The 19,394-nt window shown below is 45.4% G+C and overlaps 1 protein-coding gene across 1 annotated transcript; it reads right to left on the bottom strand.

The window, feature by feature from the left end:
• Positions 1 to 8,747: 8,747 nt before the first annotated feature.
• LOC106560864 (cerebellin-1) lies at positions 8,748 to 19,133 on the bottom strand. The gene is made up of 3 exons (XM_014124248.3): positions 18,453 to 19,133; positions 17,707 to 17,826; positions 8,748 to 9,997 (listed from the first exon to the last, which is right to left on the bottom strand). The coding sequence occupies exons 1-3, from the start codon at positions 18,702 to 18,704 to the stop codon at positions 9,800 to 9,802; spliced, it is 570 nt and encodes a 189-aa protein (XP_013979723.1). The 5' UTR covers positions 18,705 to 19,133; the 3' UTR covers positions 8,748 to 9,799.
• Between the last annotated feature and the right edge of the window lie 261 nt (positions 19,134 to 19,394).

The following is a 19,394-nucleotide window of genomic DNA, read 5'->3' as shown; positions in this document are numbered from 1 at the left end:
ACTTCAAAATAATTTTATAAAGACTACTTATTCAGTCATGATAAGTCATCTCTGTTCTGTGTGCAGCTGCTCTTCTTTTATTTACTATTTACCTCTATCCATATTTTATGACTTATAGATTTGCAGGCCTTTTTTTAGCAATGACAGGTTTAGGCGCAGAGACAGTTTAACAGCTCCTAAAGAGCTCTAGGAGGAATCGCAGGGCTATAAATGTAATATCCTAATAGTCTGTGTACAGCTCCATTCAAAACAGCCCCATTGCTCCAAATTACTGAACCACTCAGCCGCCACACACTCGCTCTCACTCTCGTTCACGTATATATATGCGAAGGTGTGTGTGTGTGTGTGTGTGTGTGTGTGTGTGTGTGTGTGTGTGTGTGTGTGTGTGTGTGTGTGTGTGTGTGTGTGTGTGTGTGTGTGTATAGGTGTGTGTGTGTGTATATATATATATATACACACACACACCCACACACCTTCGCACGCGCACACAGAGACGGATGGACCTGGAAGGCCCAATGTAAAGCGGCGAGCTGAGATTTTAGCGACATGGTCAGCGGCACTGTCAGGATCCCGAGATCTGACACTCAGCACCACAGGACAGTGGACAGCAGACGTAATAAAAAAAAACGACTACATATAAAATGGGAGAAGAAACCTAAACAAAAATAAAGAACAGGAGATGATTTGGTTGCATCTGTAAATCACACCTTTGTGTTTTGGGGAAGCAATGGCTGTGATGCTATAAAAGTCCGAGTTGGGGTCTTGGAGGTAATGTGAGGAAACTAGAACAATTTGTCACTTCCAGATCTGTACTCAACGGTAGGAAGGAGTGTTTATGTGGTGAGTTTGTCACATATCAGTAGCATTTGTAAAACTATCTGTCGGAGAGCACAAAATAAGGTTCTGGTGCACACATTTTAACACCATATATTCATAAATGCTGTGAAACTTATCAGGAGAGAGAGTCCACAGCAACATCGATTCCCCAGGTTTTCTAGCAGCTTACAGTGTTATGTTTGACCATTTTGTAAACCATTTTAATCCCTGTGGTTTGCCGCTTTATTTCCCCGAGGAAAGGCGCGCCGGGGGCACATTAAATTCTAGTGCAGAGGCTCACCAGAAAGCAATAACTGCTTGAGTTTGTCTTCCTTTGTTGATGCGTGTTATGCAACGCGTTTATTGTGATCGTGTTTGGTTTCCATTTAACAAAGAGGAAATAGACTACACTTAGGCCTAAAATGTTAGTATACATCTGGTAGACGACATGAACAGGTGCAGAAGTAGTGAAAACCTAATGTTGTCTTTAAAGGCCACGGCATGTCCGACATGACCAAGTTGACACCGCAAAGAGAGTCGTGAAGTAATGGCAATTCCTCCCAATGTTTCCTCTTTTTATTTGATCTCAGGGTAGTCTTCCATTTTTTCTAGAGCTCTGGCGGTCGTGATGGCGATGACAGGGGAGTGGGGATAAGTAGGCCTACAAATAAAAATAAAGAAGCAATTGTATTGGAATGTAAAAGTGCGTGCGCTAGAGAATTGGTTTAAAACCACCGGCACCTGGTTGGGACCGGACACTCCATCGCCACAACTCAGAGAAGATAGTGTATTACGCACAAAAAAGAAACTGTGACAACACAACTATAATTGCTCATGGATGACAATAGGTTAATCGTGCCATACGTTTATTTGGCACTGCGCCCTGAAACAGATTGCATCATTCCGACAACCTCCATTACGCACATGAAACAGCGTGGTTTATCACTTAATCATAAAGTGTTACCTGGTGGTTCGGTCTTCTATGTATGAGCCTTTATGCTCCACAGAGAACCGGGTAAATTAAAAAGACAGTGAAACGAATACATTTCGAACAGAATCTAATTTTGATTCAGCTGATTATGCGATTAAGAGTGCTTACCCATGTGGGACGAGACAGGCGATTAATAACTCGCTGTTTGTTGCGTGTAGTTTCCGTGGTGACTTCCACGGATCGATGCGTAGTGCGCATTTCATCTACCAATGAGCTTGAGTAAAAGCCAGAAAAACAACCATCTACATGAATGCAACTATAGTTTACTGACTTAAAAGTAAACCCAGAAAACTGAACAATCATGGGCACGTTCAAAACAATATCTTCTGGGTTGCAGAAAGCGTGCGTAATTGTCTCCACCAGATACGTTCTCATATAACCTCGGAACATTGACAGAGTGGTGTCAAATCTGCTACCATCCGCTGTCGACACACAATCCCTACAGCAGTAGGCAAATCAAATCCAGCGGGCGGTTAATTCGATTTCAGAACCGACATAATAACTCCCCTCTTGCCCGAGCATCACAGTAAAAGTAAACATCCTTAATAGGGTCCCTCATTTGGCAATTAAGATTAAATCTGTTGGGTCTCGCCACTTTCTCTTTTAATTGCAGAGCTTGCTCCGTTTTTCTTTTCACCACAGCATTTGAAGAATTACCACCGTTAACTTCTAATTGCTTGTCACTGTACTCCAAATTTGAAGCCACTTCCTAGAAATAATTATGTTTACACTCACACGGGGTGCCAACTAGTCTGTCTTTATTGAGCTTGTTTGAAGACTAATTTGGTGTAAAATTGGCTATGATAGAGCGGGGAGAGTGACGGCGCCTCCCCTCAGTGTACAGGGATCGTAAGAGAGGGAAACTCTATAGATGTGCTCACTGAGCAATTTGGGGGAAGCAGTTCTGGGGAAGACTAAAATGTATTTTGAATAACTGCTTGTCATATTCCCTCTGATCAATTTAATCGCTTGTGGATTTTAATGAAGGTCAAAAAAATCTAGTTTATCTGCAAAATGAATAGAGGAATTCCATAGTTAGGCAGTGCTGCATCTTATTTTAGGCTATCCATTTTTCAAGTAGCCTACTTCTTTGTTCACTGTCTCTCGACTATTTTCCGCAATGTCTTTATCAAATGAATAGGATGAGGTGCAAACCATTCATGTGATAATCTATTTTACACCATGAATCAAGCATGCATCAAGCAAGCAATCGGAAAACATTCGCACAACCCTGGCCTGCATTATCTGTATCTCAGTGCGACCTACCAAGACAGCAATATAATATTTATACATATTGCAAGTGTGTCTATTTTAGAAAATTATGACAAATGTTATTTCATTATGCCTACTAACTGAACATACGGCCACATTTTGTGGGACCAAAGGGCAACTCTCTAGAAAAAACATTCCTCTATAGAGAATGTACAATTACTCTATGCAATTCATATTCAATGCACGTGGCCCTTAAGTAGACTCGACACTAAAATGAGCCTGACATTTTCCTTCCGCTAACAGTGTTTTTATTTGTGTACAGCAACAGCGTGTTTTAGCCAATTAGGCACAATATGACATGACATGTCAGACTGTCTATTCATGGCTCAGCAATTATGAGTAGAGTTTCAAATAAGCTACTGTACACTGTCTGAAGCCTGATCAGGGCGTTCTGGGGGTCACGTCTATGTGGATGCCGTGCCATGCTGGGTTTTACTTGGACATATCAATATCTTTCTATATGATCCAAAAATGTTTATGTCGATATTGGAATATAGTTTATTCCCTTATAGGCAAAGTAATAACGCACATTACACTTGTTTTTAAATGTCCTTTCAACTCTAAATTGCTTGTCATACTGTATAAGTGCTGGCATCGAAATATAAAAGCTAAAATTCACGTTGTCGTAAAATTAAGTCGTGTGTGCGTGAGTGCGCGTGGTGTGTGCATTTGTGCATGTGTGTACGTGTGTGGTTTGATGGTAATCTACTGTATGTATGGCTCCTACCCCTCTATCGATCATTAGCTGGATAACGCATCCAGGACAGCTACCATATGGCCGCTCTATCCCTGTTGCTTTAGGGGCCCTGCTCTCCCGCCGTCGTTGTTCTAGGGCCGCGTTCGAACTTTGGCAGAGCGGAAGAGATGGATCGCATGAATCACTCCAGTCAACGGACCGGGCATGTGCCCAACCAACGCACCTGGTGTATGCGACAAAACAAATTACAGTGGCCTACCTTATCTCACCCAGTCTCACGCAATGATTTAGAATTTATATTACGATAAATAATCATGAGCCCATCTCCTCAGTCAGCACCTTGGCTACTCTGTCATTAACCTCTCGCCCTCCACACACGCACACAGTCTTGTACAGCTAACCTTGTGGGACACACAATTCAGTCCCATTCAAAATCATATTTTCCCTAACCCCTAACCCTAAACCTAATTCTAACCTTAACCCTAAACCCCCTAGAAATAGCATTTGACCTAATGGGGACTAACAAAATGTCCCCTGTTGGTCAAATGTTGGTTTGTTTTACGGTTCTTGTGTGTTCTTGTTAACACACGTATAACATTCAGAACCCTAAAATGGATAGCAATGGCAGCTTCCCTAGCAAGATATGCTAACCTCTACTACATGCCTTACCAACATCTCCACCACAAGCATCTCCTTAACGTCTACAAATGTAGTTTACACCAACCAAACATTGATGCCACACTGTATTCCTGTGAGCCCCACCTGTTTCATGGCAGGTTAAACAGAAAAATATAATGTCTTCCTTTCATTGAGCGTCTCTCTCTCTGCTGTACTGTTCTGTGTTGTGTTTCCGCGTAGCTGGGCCCTCAGCTCAGGTTAGTGTCACACCCTCAGACGTCTGGGCCAGCCAGCGGATACTAATGAGGGCCTCAGTGGGGCTGCATGGCGGCACCACTCTCTGTCCAGACTACTACCACCACACACGACCCAGACTAGTACCACCACACACGACCCAGACTAGTACCACCAGACACAGCCCAGACTAGTACCACCACACACGGCCCAGACTAGTACCACCACACACGACCCAGACTAGTACCACCACACACGACCCAGACTAGTACCACCACACACGACCCAGACTAGTACCACCACACACGACCCAGACTAGTACCACCACACATGACCCAGACTAGTACCACCACACACGACCCAGACTAGTACCACCAGACACGGCCCAGACTAGTACCACCACACACGACCCAGACTAGTACCACCACACACGACCCAGACTACTACCACCACACACGGCCCAGACTACTATCACCACCAGACACTGCCCAGACTACTACCACCACACACGACCCAGACTAGTACCACCACACACGGCCCAGACTAGTACCACCAGACACGGCCCAGACTGGTACCACCACACACGGCCCAGACTACTACCACCACCAGACACTGCCCAGACTACTACCACCACACACGACCCAGACTAGTACCACCACACACGACCCAGACTAGTACCACCAGACAAAGCCCAGACTAGTACCACCACACACGACCCAGACTAGTACCACCACACATGACCCAGACTAGTACCACCACACACGACCCAGACTAGTACCACCAGACACGGCCCAGACTAGTACCACCACACACGACCCAGACTAGTACCACCACACACGACCCAGACTACTACCACCACACACGGCCCAGACTACTATCACCACCAGACACTGCCCAGACTACTACCACCACACACGACCCAGACTAGTACCACCACACACGGCCCAGACTAGTACCACCAGACACGGCCCAGACTAGTACCACCACACACGGCCCAGACTACTACCACCACCAGACACTGCCCAGACTACTACCACCACACACGACCCAGACTAGTACCACCACACACGACCCAGACTAGTACCACCAGACAAAGCCCAGACTAGTACCACCACACACGACCCAGACTAGTACCACCACACACGACCCAGACTAGTACCACCACACACGACCCAGACTAGTACCACCAGACAAAGCCCAGACTAGTACCACCACACACGACCCAGACTAGTACCACGACACACGACCCAGACTAGTACCACCACACACGACCCAGACTAGTACCACCACACACGACCCAGACTAGTACCACCACACATGACCCAGACTAGTACCACCACACACGACCCAGACTAGTACCACCAGACACGGCCCAGACTAGTTCCACCACACACGACCCAGACTAGTACCACCACACACGACCCAGACTACTACCACCACACACGGCCCAGACTACTACCACCACCAGACACTGCCCAGACTACTACCACCACACACGACCCAGACTAGTACCACCACACACGGCCCAGACTAGTACCACCAGACACGGCCCAGACTAGTACCACCACACACGGCCCAGACTAGTACCACCAGACACGGCCCAGACTAGTACCACCACACACGGCCCAGACTACTACCACCACACACGGCCCAGACTAGTACCACCAGACACGGCCCAGACTAGTACCACCACACACGGCCCAGACTAGTACCACCAGACACGGCCCAGACTAGTACCACCACACACGGCCCAGACTACTACCACCACCAGACACTGCCCAGACTACTACCACCACACACGACCCAGACTAGTACCACCACACACGACCCAGACTAGTACCACCACACACTGCCCAGACTACTACCACCACACACGACCCAGACTAGTACCACCACACACGGCCCAGACTAGTACCACCAGACACGGCCCAGACTAGTACCACCACACACGGCCCAGACTAGTACCACCACACACGACCCAGACTAGTACCACCAGACACTGCCCAGACTAGTACCACCAGACACGACCCAGACTAGTACCACCAGACACGACCCAGACTAGTACCACCACACACGGCCCAGACTAGTACCACCAGACACGACCCAGACTAGTACCACCACACACGGCCCAGACTAGTACCACCAGACACTGCCCAGACTAGTACCACCAGACACGACCCAGACTAGTACCACCAGACACGACCCAGACTAGTACCACCACACACGGCCCAGACTAGTACCACCAGACACTGCCCAGACTACTACCACCACTAGACACTGCCCAGGCTACTACCACCACACACGACCCAGACTAGTACCACCAGACACTGCCCAGACTACTACCACCACTAGACACTGCCCAGGCTACTACCACCACACACGACCCAGACTAGTACCACCAGACACTGCCCAGACTACTACCACCACTAGACACTGCCCAGGCTACTACCACCACACACGACCCAGACTACCAGATTAGTTTCACCAGACACTGCCCAGACTACTATCCCTAGAAATGGCTGCTACTCTCCGCTCTTTTTCTGCATTTTAGATGCTTCAGTAACAAGCACTGAAACAACCTTCTACAGAATCAGAACATCCACTGAATTATTTATATCAATTAATAAGTACATTTCTAACCATATCTTTCTCCACCAGCCTGCAGTGCATATGGCACATACAGTCAAACAGGACAAAAAAAGTACACATTTAGTAAGTCATGTACGAATAATATCCATTTCCCAAAGGTTATGCACTCCTTCCCTCCTCTCAGCTCACTCCATGGATAAAAAAAGCATATCTCCAAACACGTCACTCCCTCTTAAGCAAGACGATGTCTGTGAATAACAAGTCCCTTGATATTAACAAGTCAGCTCAAATGCGCAAACTCTCACTCTACCCTAAATCTATGATGAGAATCTTTCCTCACCTACTTTGCAACATGAAACAGGACAAATGTTGACAATACACAGCACATACAGTTGGCCTATATGTACACATGTGAGGTATGTAAAAGCAGAAGCACAAACCTTGGGGAGAGGGAGAGTGGGGTGAATGTCATGGGGTTCGTAGGGTGTATGGTTTAGGGCTGAGCTGAGCTGTCCTGCCATTGGCCCTGTCTGTCTGCCCGCCCATATGAAATGTGGAAAGTGTGGAGGACAGCAAGAAATCTATGTACATTTCCATACATGGGCCTCACACTCCCTGTCAGCTGTTTCCCTGACATTGAGAGGATGAGGGAGGGCAGAGGGGTGAGGTGGAGTGGGTGCCATGCCAGCCTGGCTTTCTCCCCACCAACCTGCTTGCTAGGCTGTGACCCATTGCAGACAATTACATATAACTTCGTCTCCCTCAAATCAAATTATGTTTAGAGGACGTGGACCTTGGACTGACCGTGCAGCAAGAAAAGCCTTGTACGCACAAGCTAAATTCAAACATAAATGAGTGATAAACAGTTCTAAAAAAGGTAACACCAAAAGGTTAAACAAGACTACATAATCACTAAGACATAAAACATATCACAAGGTTAAAATTCCCTTCGCCGCTCTTTAAATGCTTATCATGAGCAGGAAGCGAGAATGGAAAAGGGGAGGAAACGAGAGGAAAAGAGAAAATGGTAGAAATGAACATAACATGATCTTTGTATAAGCAGCAGAGTTTCCCCCCAGGAGCTCATTAAAGTCTTGAGAGTGAGCAGCAGTCAGAGAAGAGTGGAGGAAGCCCCCAATCACCAGACCGAATCTCTCTATACAGCGGATCAGCGGCCAGGAAGACAGCACAATATCACTGGAACCAACACACACTGTCACACGCACATCAAGAACAACAATGTTGGCTCTCGCAGACATGAACACACACATACAGTACCTACTGTACACACACACACACACACACACACACACACACACACACACACACACACACACACACACACACACACACACACACACACACACACACACACACACACACACACACACACACACACGCTACATCTTGATTATCGCTCACTCCAGACAACTTTTTGGAATTGAATGGAAGATGGGAAGATGGGTGGAGATGGTCTTAGATGTTTTTCCAACTAGGTTTTAGCAAATGAATCGCAATGAGAGTCTCGGATTAGGTTTAAGAAAAATAAAAGTACCATTTCAATTTTATTGGATCAAAGAAAATAAAAAACAATAGATAAATTGATTGATAAATAAACGGGAGGATTTGTACAGTTAATAATCATAATAAAATTCCTTTATAGTTTTTCTGGTATAGTTTCAGTTTAGCCACATTTCGACCGAAACAAGAACAAGAAGCATCAGTAGTTAAGGGCAGCCTCATAATCCACGCACAATCACAAAATGTTAACATTGAAATACGGAAATACGATATTCAACCAGATTCTGTTAATCATAGATTATATCATATAGAAACTTTCAGAATCCATATATATATCCAGTATACAGCTAGAGTCTTTTAGAGTTTCAGCAATCCTCCAACCAAGACAAAGCAGGGACATCTTTACTGGGAGGAGAAGGCTAGAAAGAAGAGCAGCAGAGGGGAGGATAACACAACGGGACAGGAGAGGAGGAGTATTGAACAGAGGATCAATATATGTGAAGAACAGGGGATGGGAAGAGTGATGAGTGAGGAGGACTCAATGGTACAGTACAGTATCTGCTTGGACTTGTAATGACAGTGGTGGAAGGGATGTAGAAAATGTATTGTCGGACTGTACACAGACGTATAGAATTTAAAAAAGGAGTCACAGAAAATGGGTGGGGATGGATGGCCATACGGTATGTGGAAACATGGTTGATGCAGCTCTTTGACACTGTAGGTAATACAGAGACATTCCTCAAAGCAGATGCAGAAAGAGATGATGTGGGGGAAGGGGTGGACTTGGCCTCTAGTTTTTACTCTCTTTAATGTTTTTAAATGATAATATTTCTGAGGATAAAAAAGTTTTGGCTGTCCAGAGCTGTAGTCAGGCAGCGGAGTGAGTGAGTGTGTTGGAGAGCCTGCCCTGCCTAATTATACCTTACACATCTCTTTAACTTCCTCTCCCATATATCTCTCTCTTCCTCTTCATCTTTCTCTATTTCTTATCCTCTCTCTCACTCCACAGTCTCCCAAGCCGCCGAGCTGAGAAGCATTAGTCCCTCCAGTCTCCTTGTCTTCTACATGGGGAAGACCAGGAACCCAGAGAACGTGGAGTACTTCCAGCCCCCCATGAGGTTTCCTCTCTCCAGTTTGAGGTAGGCTCGGTCCCCCTTCTCCATTTGGATCAGCACTCCGTTACTGGCAGCCTCACGAGTCACATCCTGGTCCCCAGCGAAGGCCGAGATCACAGGCCATCCGTTATGCATTAGGCTCACCTACAGGACCGACAGGACAGATATTACAGTTAGAGATGGTAAAGTTCACACACATTTCTACACACCCACCCAGACACACACTAGAACACAGTGAACACGGACATGAACATCCCATCATTTCACTAATTCAGATTCATACATTGTACAGTTCACCCTCCTTGTGTTGAGTTTAAGAGTAAAGTTGAAAAGCACTTGCGGGTTGAGCACTCCTTGACTCAAACATGCCCTTAACATTCAAACAGTAGCCCCTAAATCATGCATAAAAAAGCATAAAAGTGATCAAAACACTTATCTTAGGCCTTGGTTTGTACCAGCAAAGCTTGAGAGAAAGAGACAGAGAGAGAGCAAGAGCAAGAGAGCAAGAGAGAGAGAGAGAGAGAGAGAGAGAGAGGACAGAGCAGCCTCTGTTCAGTGTGCTAAATGAGTCTACAGGGCCACGCCTCTACATCACTCCCACCAGCCAGGGCCCAGGGGAGGCTCACTCAGCTCCCACCCAGACGCAGCTTTACCCCCAGCCCCATCCACAGTGAGGAGGGGAAAGGGAACCTCGCTCAGCTGGATGAGAGGGTCAAACTGGGGAAAATCCCTCCTTTCTGATGTATGGGAAACAGAAAGGAAAACGCTGCACACTGCTGCTCATGCTCCCAGGTGATATTTATTTATAATGTTTCGACCCTTAGGCCTTCATCAGGCATCCATATCCCAGGTGGGGATGGAAGGTCCTATATATAGTGGAGTGGAAGGTCCTATAGTGGGGTGGAAGGTCCTATATATAGTGGGGATGGAAGGTCCTATATATAGTGGGGTGGAAGGTCCTATATATAGTGGGGTGGAAGGTCCTATATATAGTGGGGGTGGAAGGTCCTATATATAGTGGGATGGAAGGTCCTATATATAGTGGGGTGGAAGGTCCTATATATAGTGGGGGTGGAAGGTCCTATATATAGTGGGGTGGGGGTGGAAGGTCCTATATATAGTGGGGTGGGGGGTGGAAGGTCCTATAGTGGGGTAGAAGGTCCTCTATATAGTGGGGTAGAGGTCCTATATATAGTGGGGTGGAAGGTCCTCTATATAGTGGGGTGGGGGTGGAAGGTCCTATATATAGTGGGGTGGAAGGTCCTCTATATAGTGGGGTGGGGGGTGGAAGGTCCTATATATAGTGGGGTGGGGGTGGAAGGTCCTATATATAGTGGGGTGGGGGTGGAAGGTCCTATATATAGTGGGGTGGGGGTGGAAGGTCCTATATATAGTGGGGTGGAAGGTCCTCTATATAGTGGGGTGGGGGTGGAAGGTCCTATATATAGTGGGGTGGGGATGGAAGGTCCTATATATAGTGGGGTGGGGGTGGAAGGTCCTATATATAGTGGGGTGGGGGTGGAAGGTCCTCTATATAGTGGGGTGGGGGGGTGGAAGGTCCTATATATAGTGGGGTGGAAGGTCCTATAGTGGGGTGGAAAGTCCTATATATAGTGGGGATGGAAGGTCCTATATATAGTGGGGTGGGGGTGGAAGGTCCTATATATAGTGGGGTGGGGGTGGAAGGTCCTATATATAGTAGGGTGGGGGTGGAAGGTCCTATATATAGTGGGGTGGGGGTGGAAAGTCCTATATATAGTGGGGTGGGGGTGGAAGGTCCTATATATAGTGGGGTGGGGGTGGAAGGTCCTATAGTGGGGTAGAAGGTCCTATAAATAGTGGGGTGAAAGGTCCTATAAATAGTGGGGATGGAAGGTCCTCTATATAGTGGGGATGGAAGGTCCTATATATAGTGGGGTGGAAGGTCCTATATATAGTGGGGTGGAAGGTCCTATATATAGTGGGGTGGAAGGTCCTATAGTGGGGTGGAAGGTCCTATATATAGTGGGGTTGGGGTGGAAGGTCCTATATATAGTGGGGTTGGGGTGGAAGGTCCTATATATAGTGGGGTGGGGGGTGGAAGGTCCTATAGTGGGGTAGAAGGTCATCTATATAGTGGGGTAGAAGGTCCTATATATAGTGGGGTGGAAGGTCCTCTATATAGTGGGGTGGGGGTGGAAGGTCCTATATATAGTGGGGTGGGAGGTCCTCTATATAGTGGGGTGGAAGGTCCTATATATAGTGGGGTGGGGGTAGAAGGTCCTATATATAGTGGGGTGGGGGTGGAAGGTCCTATATATAGTGGGGTGGAAGTTCCTATATATAGTGGGGGTGGAAGGTCCTATACAGTGGGGGAAAAAAGTATTTGATCCCCTGCTGATTTTGTACGTTTGCCCACTTACAAAGAAATGATCAGTCTATAATTTAAATAGTAGGTTCATTTGAACAGTGAGAGACAGAATAACAACAAAAATCCTGAAAAACGCACATCAAAAATGTTATAAAATGATTTGCATTTTAATGAGGGAAATAAGTATTTGACCCCTCTGCAAAACATGACTTAGTACTTGGTGGCAAAATCCGTGTTGGCAATCACAGAGGTCAGACGTTTCTTGTAGTTGGCCACCAGGTTTGCACACATCTCAGGAGGGATTTTGTCCCACTCCTCTTTGCAGATCTTCTCCAAGTCATTAAGGTTTCGAGGCTGACGTTTGGCAACTCGAACCTTCAGCTCCCTCCACAGATTTTCTATGGGATTAAGGTCTGGAGACTGGCTAGGCCACTCCAGGACCTTAATGTGCTTCTTCTTGAGCCACTCCTTTGTTGCCTTGGCCGTGTGTTTTGGGTTATTATCATGCTGGAATACCCATCCACGACCCATTTTCAATGCCCTGGCTGAAGGAAGGAGGATCTCACCCAAGATTTGACGGTACATGGCCCCGTCCATCGTCCCTTTGATGCGGTGAAGTTGTCCTGTCCCCTTAGCAGAAAAACACCCACAAAGCATAATATTTCCACCTCCATGTTTGATGGTGGAGATGGTGTTCTTGGGGTCATAGGCAGCATTCCTTATCCTCCAAACACGGCGAGTTGAGTTGATGTCAAAGAGCTCCATTTTGGTCTCATCTGACCACAACAGTTTCACCAGTTGTCCTCTGAGTCATTCAGATGTTCATTGGCAAACTTCAGACGGGCCTGTATATGTATTCTTGAGCAGGGTGACCTTGCGGGCACTGCAGGATTTCAGTCCTTCACGGCGTAGTGGGTTACCAATTGTTTTCTTGGTGACTATGGTCCCAGCTGCCTTGAGATCATTGACAAGATCCTCCCGTGTAGTTCTGGGCTGATTCCTCACCGTTCTGATGATCATTGCAACCCCACAAGGTGAGATCTTGCATGGAGCCCCAGGCCGAGGGATATTGACAGTTCTTTTGTGTTTCTTCCATTTGCGAATAATCGCACCAAATGTTGTCACCTTCTCACCAAGCTGCTTGGCGATGGTCTTGTTGCCCATTCCAGCCTTGTGTAGGTCTACAATCTTGTCCCTGACATCCTTGGAGAGCTCTTTGGTCTTGGCCATGGTGGAGAGTTTGGAATCTGATTGATTGCTTCTGTGGACAGGTGTCTTTTCTACACGTAACAAGCTGTGGTTAGGAGCTCTCCCTTTAAGAGTGTGCTCCTAATCTCAGCTCCTTACCTGTATAAATGACACCTGGGAGCCAGAAATCTTTCTGATTGAGAGGGGGTCAAATACTTATTTCCCTCATTAAAATGCAAATCAATTTATAACATTTTTGACATGCGTTTTTCTGGATTTTTTTGTTGTTATTCTGTCTCTCACTGCTCAGATAAACCTACCATTAAAATTATAGACTGATCCTTTCTTTGTCAGTGGGCAAACGTACAAAATCAGCTGGGGATCAAATACTTTTTTCCCCCACTGTATATAGTGGGGTGGGGTTGGAAGGTCCTATATATAGTGGGGTGGGGGGTGAAAGGTCCTATATATAGTGGGGTGGAAGGTCCTATATATAGTGGGGTGGAGGTGGAAGGTCCTATATATAGTGGGGTGGGGTTGGAAGGTCCTATATATAGTGGGGTGGGGGGGGTGGAAGGTCCTATATATAGTGGGATGGAAGGTCCTATATATAGTGAGGTGGAAGGTCCTATATATAGTGGGGGTGGAAGGTCCTATATATAGTGGGATGGAAGGTCCTATATATAGTGGGGGTGAAAGGTCCTATATTTATTTATAACAACGTTTCGACCCTTAGGTCTTCATCAGGCATCCATATCCCAGGTGGGGATGGAAGGTCCTATATATAGTGGGGTGGAAGGTCCTCTATATAGTGTGGGTGGAAGGTCCTATATATAGGACCTTCTACCCCACTATAGGACCTTCCATCCCCACCTGGGATATGGATGTCTGATGAAGGCCTAAGGGTCGAAACGTTGTTGTAAATAAATATCACCTGGGAGCATGTGCAGCGTTTTCCTTTCTGTTTTCCTTGAGTTTGCCAACAACTTCAGCACCTGCAGAAAGTACCTTGATGTGCGTATGTTCTTCAGCTTTTGTTTAGTGATGTATGGGACTAATAACTTGGTGACCAAAACAGTGGCAGCATGGACTCTCAGCCGAGTAATGAAGGGGAGGCTAGGGAGAAGGGTGAGTGGTGAACACAGACACACAAAATCATCAACTGATGGGGGGGGGGGGGGGTCTGACCACTGAGTCTGATATTCACAAGTCACTTCCCAAAAACCTCATCGCTCAATCACTCCCAGCCAGCCCCTGCAATTACAGCGCATGGATGTGTAAATGGAATAAAGGCTGGTGCATGGTGTCAGCATTCCATTGAGCTGCTGAATTCATTAATGCGTTAGCACCCAATTAAGCCCAGCGAGAGAAGATTTAGATATACATTTGGTGAGTGGATTTCCGCCCACAGTTTAATTCAGCACTTAGCTGTAATGAAAAAGCACACATCCTCATCTCACATAATTTCCTGTCCAGACAGACAGATGACAGCAGTAACGTGACAACAGACCACTTTCTTCTCTTCATTGGGTGAAGGGAGACACATTGACTGGCCAGTGGGCAGCAAGGTTATCTTTAGAAATGTCATGTTTTGGGGAGGACTATGCATGTAAAGGTGCTACACAGGTTTAAAAAAATATTTTTGCATTGGAATTTCAGAAATTGTCCATAATATCTCTTCTGCTAATATTGTAATGATAGTGTTTCACAGTATTACCTACTCGCCAGTGTTGTGATTGGCTGTAATATTCACCTGTTAATTTCTCCCGCTGGAGCGGCATCTGTTAAACTGGGAATGCTGTTCTGACTTTGTGACTGTGTTATCTAGTGGAAATCAAACATTTCCTGGTTGCTAAAATTCTACGCTGTTTGCTCAATTTCAGTTTATGTGAGAAAACAAGCACTGAGTAGTGTAAGGAATCATTGTAATTGAAAACATATTTCACAATGATTTAGATGGTACAATGATTCCCTACAATATTCAGTGCTTGTTTTCTTGTCAGTTTGAATGACTGTTTGCCTGCTCTATCTTACTTGTATTGAAATTAATCTAGCCCGCTAGGCCGAGGCTAGTACTTTTCAGACTGAGCTGTTAGAAAGTCTGCTCAATTAGCCCGCCGGTTAGTTGGCACAGATTTTGGACCTGGGCTAGTAAAAACTGTGGTCTACTAGCCCAGCTGGCCTGGCTGGCGACTGCCCAAAATTACAATTCCATCCCCAGTAGGGACTCATACTAAACTAAAGTTATTGATTAGCTGGTTAATGTATTATTTCAGGGGATTTGTACTTGGGGCTCACATGTAACACTCTATGACAATGGAGTTTGCTCATACAAATGGAAGCCTCTGAAATGAAAAGTGTGCTTCTGTTCATCCTTGAAGTGGAGTGCTGAAACAATCTGTACTTGTGCCAACTCTATAACGTCAGGATGGTTATTTACATTCAAAAGAAATAGAATGAGGAGGAGATAAGACATATATTTATGATGTAATGGCTGTATTTATGATGCCAAGATGTAATGGCTGTATTCCTCCTTCAATGGCAAAATACTGGAGTTGTAAGACAATCCTGTTCCACTAAATACATGACCATCCTTCTAGAAAGACACTGGAAAGTTCTTAATCTCCATTTAAACCAATCCACATACCCCCCCCCCCTCCTCCTTTTGTCTCCCCATGGCAAACAGAAGCTCTAAGGCAATCAAACAGTGGGAGTTTGAACACAGCAGTTGTGTCTATGTTGGACTAGTGTATCAGAGCTGAACTGAGCTGGGAATCCTCTTCTATTTATTATTTGGTTTATATGGGAGGATGATGTATGTTTCTAGTGAAAATCTTTATATTTGTCTTTTGTGAGAAAAGTATTGACAGTGAAATGTATTTAGTGTGCTATTTAGTTGCTTGAGTAAGTTGTCTGTAATTTGTACCTGTTCATGCTTTAGTTGGTGTCAATGACATGAGAGGGGAATACAGTTTGACAGAGCTTTTCATTTTGCTTGCCTGGTTTGTTTTCAACTAATTAATTCAGCTTCCAATAAGAGATGAATAACAGAATGTAATACTGAAGCCCCATGGATTTCACGGCATAATTAGACCATGATTTAATTAGTGAAAGATACACTCTAAGAGGGGCTGGTTTTAAAAGCCACGTTGTCCGTGTTAAATGTTATTTAAAGAGGGTTACATCTAATCAAGTATATTCACTAATTTAACGCAATCAAAGGATTACTCTATTTGTGTTGCTTGGGAAAAGCGAGCTGTCAGTCGTTGCTCGATGGATTGGCGCTGCACAATATGTACAGGTAACTGCCAAAATAAAGGAAACACCAACATAAAGTGTGTTAATAGGGCGTTGGGCCTCCACGAGCCACCAGAACACCTTCAATGCACCTTGGCATAGATTCTACAAGTGTCTGGAACTCTATTGGAGGGATGCGACACATTCTTCCACAAGAAATTCAATAATTTCCTGTTTTGTTGATGGAAAACAGTCTCAGGCGCCGCTCCAGAATCTTCCATAAGTGTTCAATTGGGTTAAGATCTGGTGACAAATTGACACACAGAGACACGCTATACCCCTATGCTTCTTTGAGACCACTCTTTCAAAATCAATGAGATATCGTCTAGCCATGGTAGCCAAAATAATGGGCAACTGGGCATTTTTTATACATGGCCCTACGCATGATGGGATGTTAATTGTTGAATTAACTAAGGAATCACACCTTTGGGGAAGCACTAGCTTCAATATAGGACTACTTTGTATCCCTAATTTACTCAAGTGTTTCATATAATTTGCCAATTACCTGTATGTGTATATTATTTAAAGCAACCATTTATATTATCAACCAAGTAACTTTGCTCAAAATACCTGTTTTGTCTGGGTCTATTTTGACCAGTTTGGTATTTTTACTTGCTGTAAATTGCAGCCGCCAAGCCACGCAGCAGGACAGAACAGCTTCTACGCTGCGGCTGTCCAGGGTCCTGAAGCCACTACGGTCGCGACACTGGCTAACTGGCTGCCACTGCTCCTAATTGGCTCCATAGCCGTATCGATTCATTATGATTCAGCTGGTGACTTTCATATGCAAACACCCCTTTTCTCTGGGGAATTAGTGGAATGACATCTCACAAATCTACAAATTATTTCTAGTGGAATAATTTTTCAATTTAGGCCTAATATGTGGTCTACCAGCGGGTGGTCTACCCCTTTCTCCTCCTCCCTCCCGCTCAGTGACGGCACGCGCGCGCGCACACACCCACACACACACTTGAAATAAACTGAGGCAAAGTGTTCCGTATTGATACAAAGCACTGACCTGGATCGTTTGGCGATTATACACTTTGACCACGTGGAAATTAAAACTGTAAATCCCTTTGCGGGGGGAGATGAAATTGCTCCGTTCCTCATCGAAATTCTTACCAACGTTTACAAGTATCTAGGGAAGATAGAAAGAGTGTGAAGAGGGAAAATACACTAACATCAAAGGCACTTCTCAATCACATAAATGCTTTAGAATTTCATTGCATTACAAAGATGAAAGGAACTCACCCAATACACAATGATACTGCATCTTATAGGACTAGGTAACTGATGACATTTGACTATAACTTTGTTAGTTTCAAATTAAGTCAATTATAGAAACCAAGTTAATCAATTTTGGAATGAATCCATCTATACATTTCTGGGGCTCAAATGTCTAATTTTATAAGACCAAAATGTAATTTAATTGAATGGCCATTTGGCGGCTATTAACCTTTTGAGATATGGAGTAGCACGGAGTAAGACTTCACCCCCCTGACACTGGTATTAAATTATTTGGAGAGATGTCAGACATCATTTCATATCATCAAAATGAACTTAAATATTTAAAGGCTGACTACTTTCACCTGCCTGCATCTATAAATCTCCTCTCTATCTGAAACAGTGAATCTCCATTCTCTACTCATGGACAGAGAGCTTTTTTAAATCAATTTTCAACCCCAATCATCCAAAACCCCTCCCGCCACATTCGCCTACCAGGTAAAGAGTGATATAGCAGACAGACAGATCAGTGAAAGTTACCTGGTCAAAGTAGATGACCATAGTCCGATTACTCATCTCCGAAGGCTCATGGTTGGTATTTCTCACGGCTGAAAAAGCCACTTTGGCGCTCCCGGAGCGCACCGATATCCCGAGAGCAGTTCCAGTGGCATCCGAAGTTGGGTTGGAATCGCAAACGACCAGACATTTCCCTTCGAGCACGATGGGTTCCGTCTCGTTCTGAGCGTTCACTAGAGTCACTAGCCACACTGCACCCAGTAATACCGTCAACATTATGGCAACTTCACTCTGCACTTCGTGGCTGTATCCTGCTATTCTTATTATGTTCGGCAAAATTCAGTCTTTCCAAATGACCAACTCCTTTTCCTTTCTTGAATTATAGCTATCCTTGTGTATTTCTAAATTTTGGAAATGTCAAAGACAGGTTTGGTTTTCCCGTTTCTTTTTTTAAATCATGGAGAGTCCCCTTTACCCAGTCGTTCCACGTGTAAACTTATTTTTTCCCCTCTCAGCTCAAGCCTCCCCGCCTTCTTGTCTCACTCCGTAATCGAATAACCAGTCGAGAGCGGTACGAGGCCCTTGTCGAGTTGAAGCGCAGTTGAATACATAGCGCGGGGTCCGTCTGCTTGCGCGCTGAATTATTGATATGTGAGATATTAGAGCTGAAACACAAAGGCTCGGACGCGCAATGCTCACGCCCCGTTCGTTTTCAGCAGACCCCTCCCCCGGGCCCCAATCACAGATTAGCGCATCTCCACATTTCCAATCGCCGCTCTCGAGCCCGCCTCCCCACCACGTGACGGTGGCGGAGTAGTTTTCCCGCTCCGGAGGTATTTTACAGGTGGACTCCGCTCGAGCAGACACCAGAGAGGATGATGACACCCCAATGTTCGAGGAAGAGGAGAACCTACACAGACCCCCAATTCTCTTGTCATAATCACTTTGACTTTGGATGCTGTTAAG

Source organism: Salmo salar, chromosome 10, assembly GCF_965601325.2.
Source record: "Salmo salar chromosome 10, fSalSal1, whole genome shotgun sequence".
Taxonomy (NCBI): domain Eukaryota; kingdom Metazoa; phylum Chordata; class Actinopteri; order Salmoniformes; family Salmonidae; genus Salmo; species Salmo salar.
This window is presented reverse-complemented; position numbering and strand designations above follow the sequence as displayed.

What these genes read in the sequence shown, in the direction of transcription:
- LOC106560864 (XM_014124248.3), bottom strand. Translation starts at nt 18,704, where the DNA reads ATGTTGACGGTATTACTGGGTGCAGTGTGGCTAGTGACTCTAGTGAAC. An exon ending in TGGTCATCTACTTTGACCAG is followed by an intron (nt 17,827 to 18,452) that starts GTAACTTTCACT and finishes TATCTTCCCTAG; the next exon opens with ATACTTGTAAACGTTGGTAA. An exon ending in ATAATCGCCAAACGATCCAG is followed by an intron (nt 9,998 to 17,706) that starts GTCAGTGCTTTG and finishes TCGGTCCTGTAG; the next exon opens with GTGAGCCTAATGCATAACGG.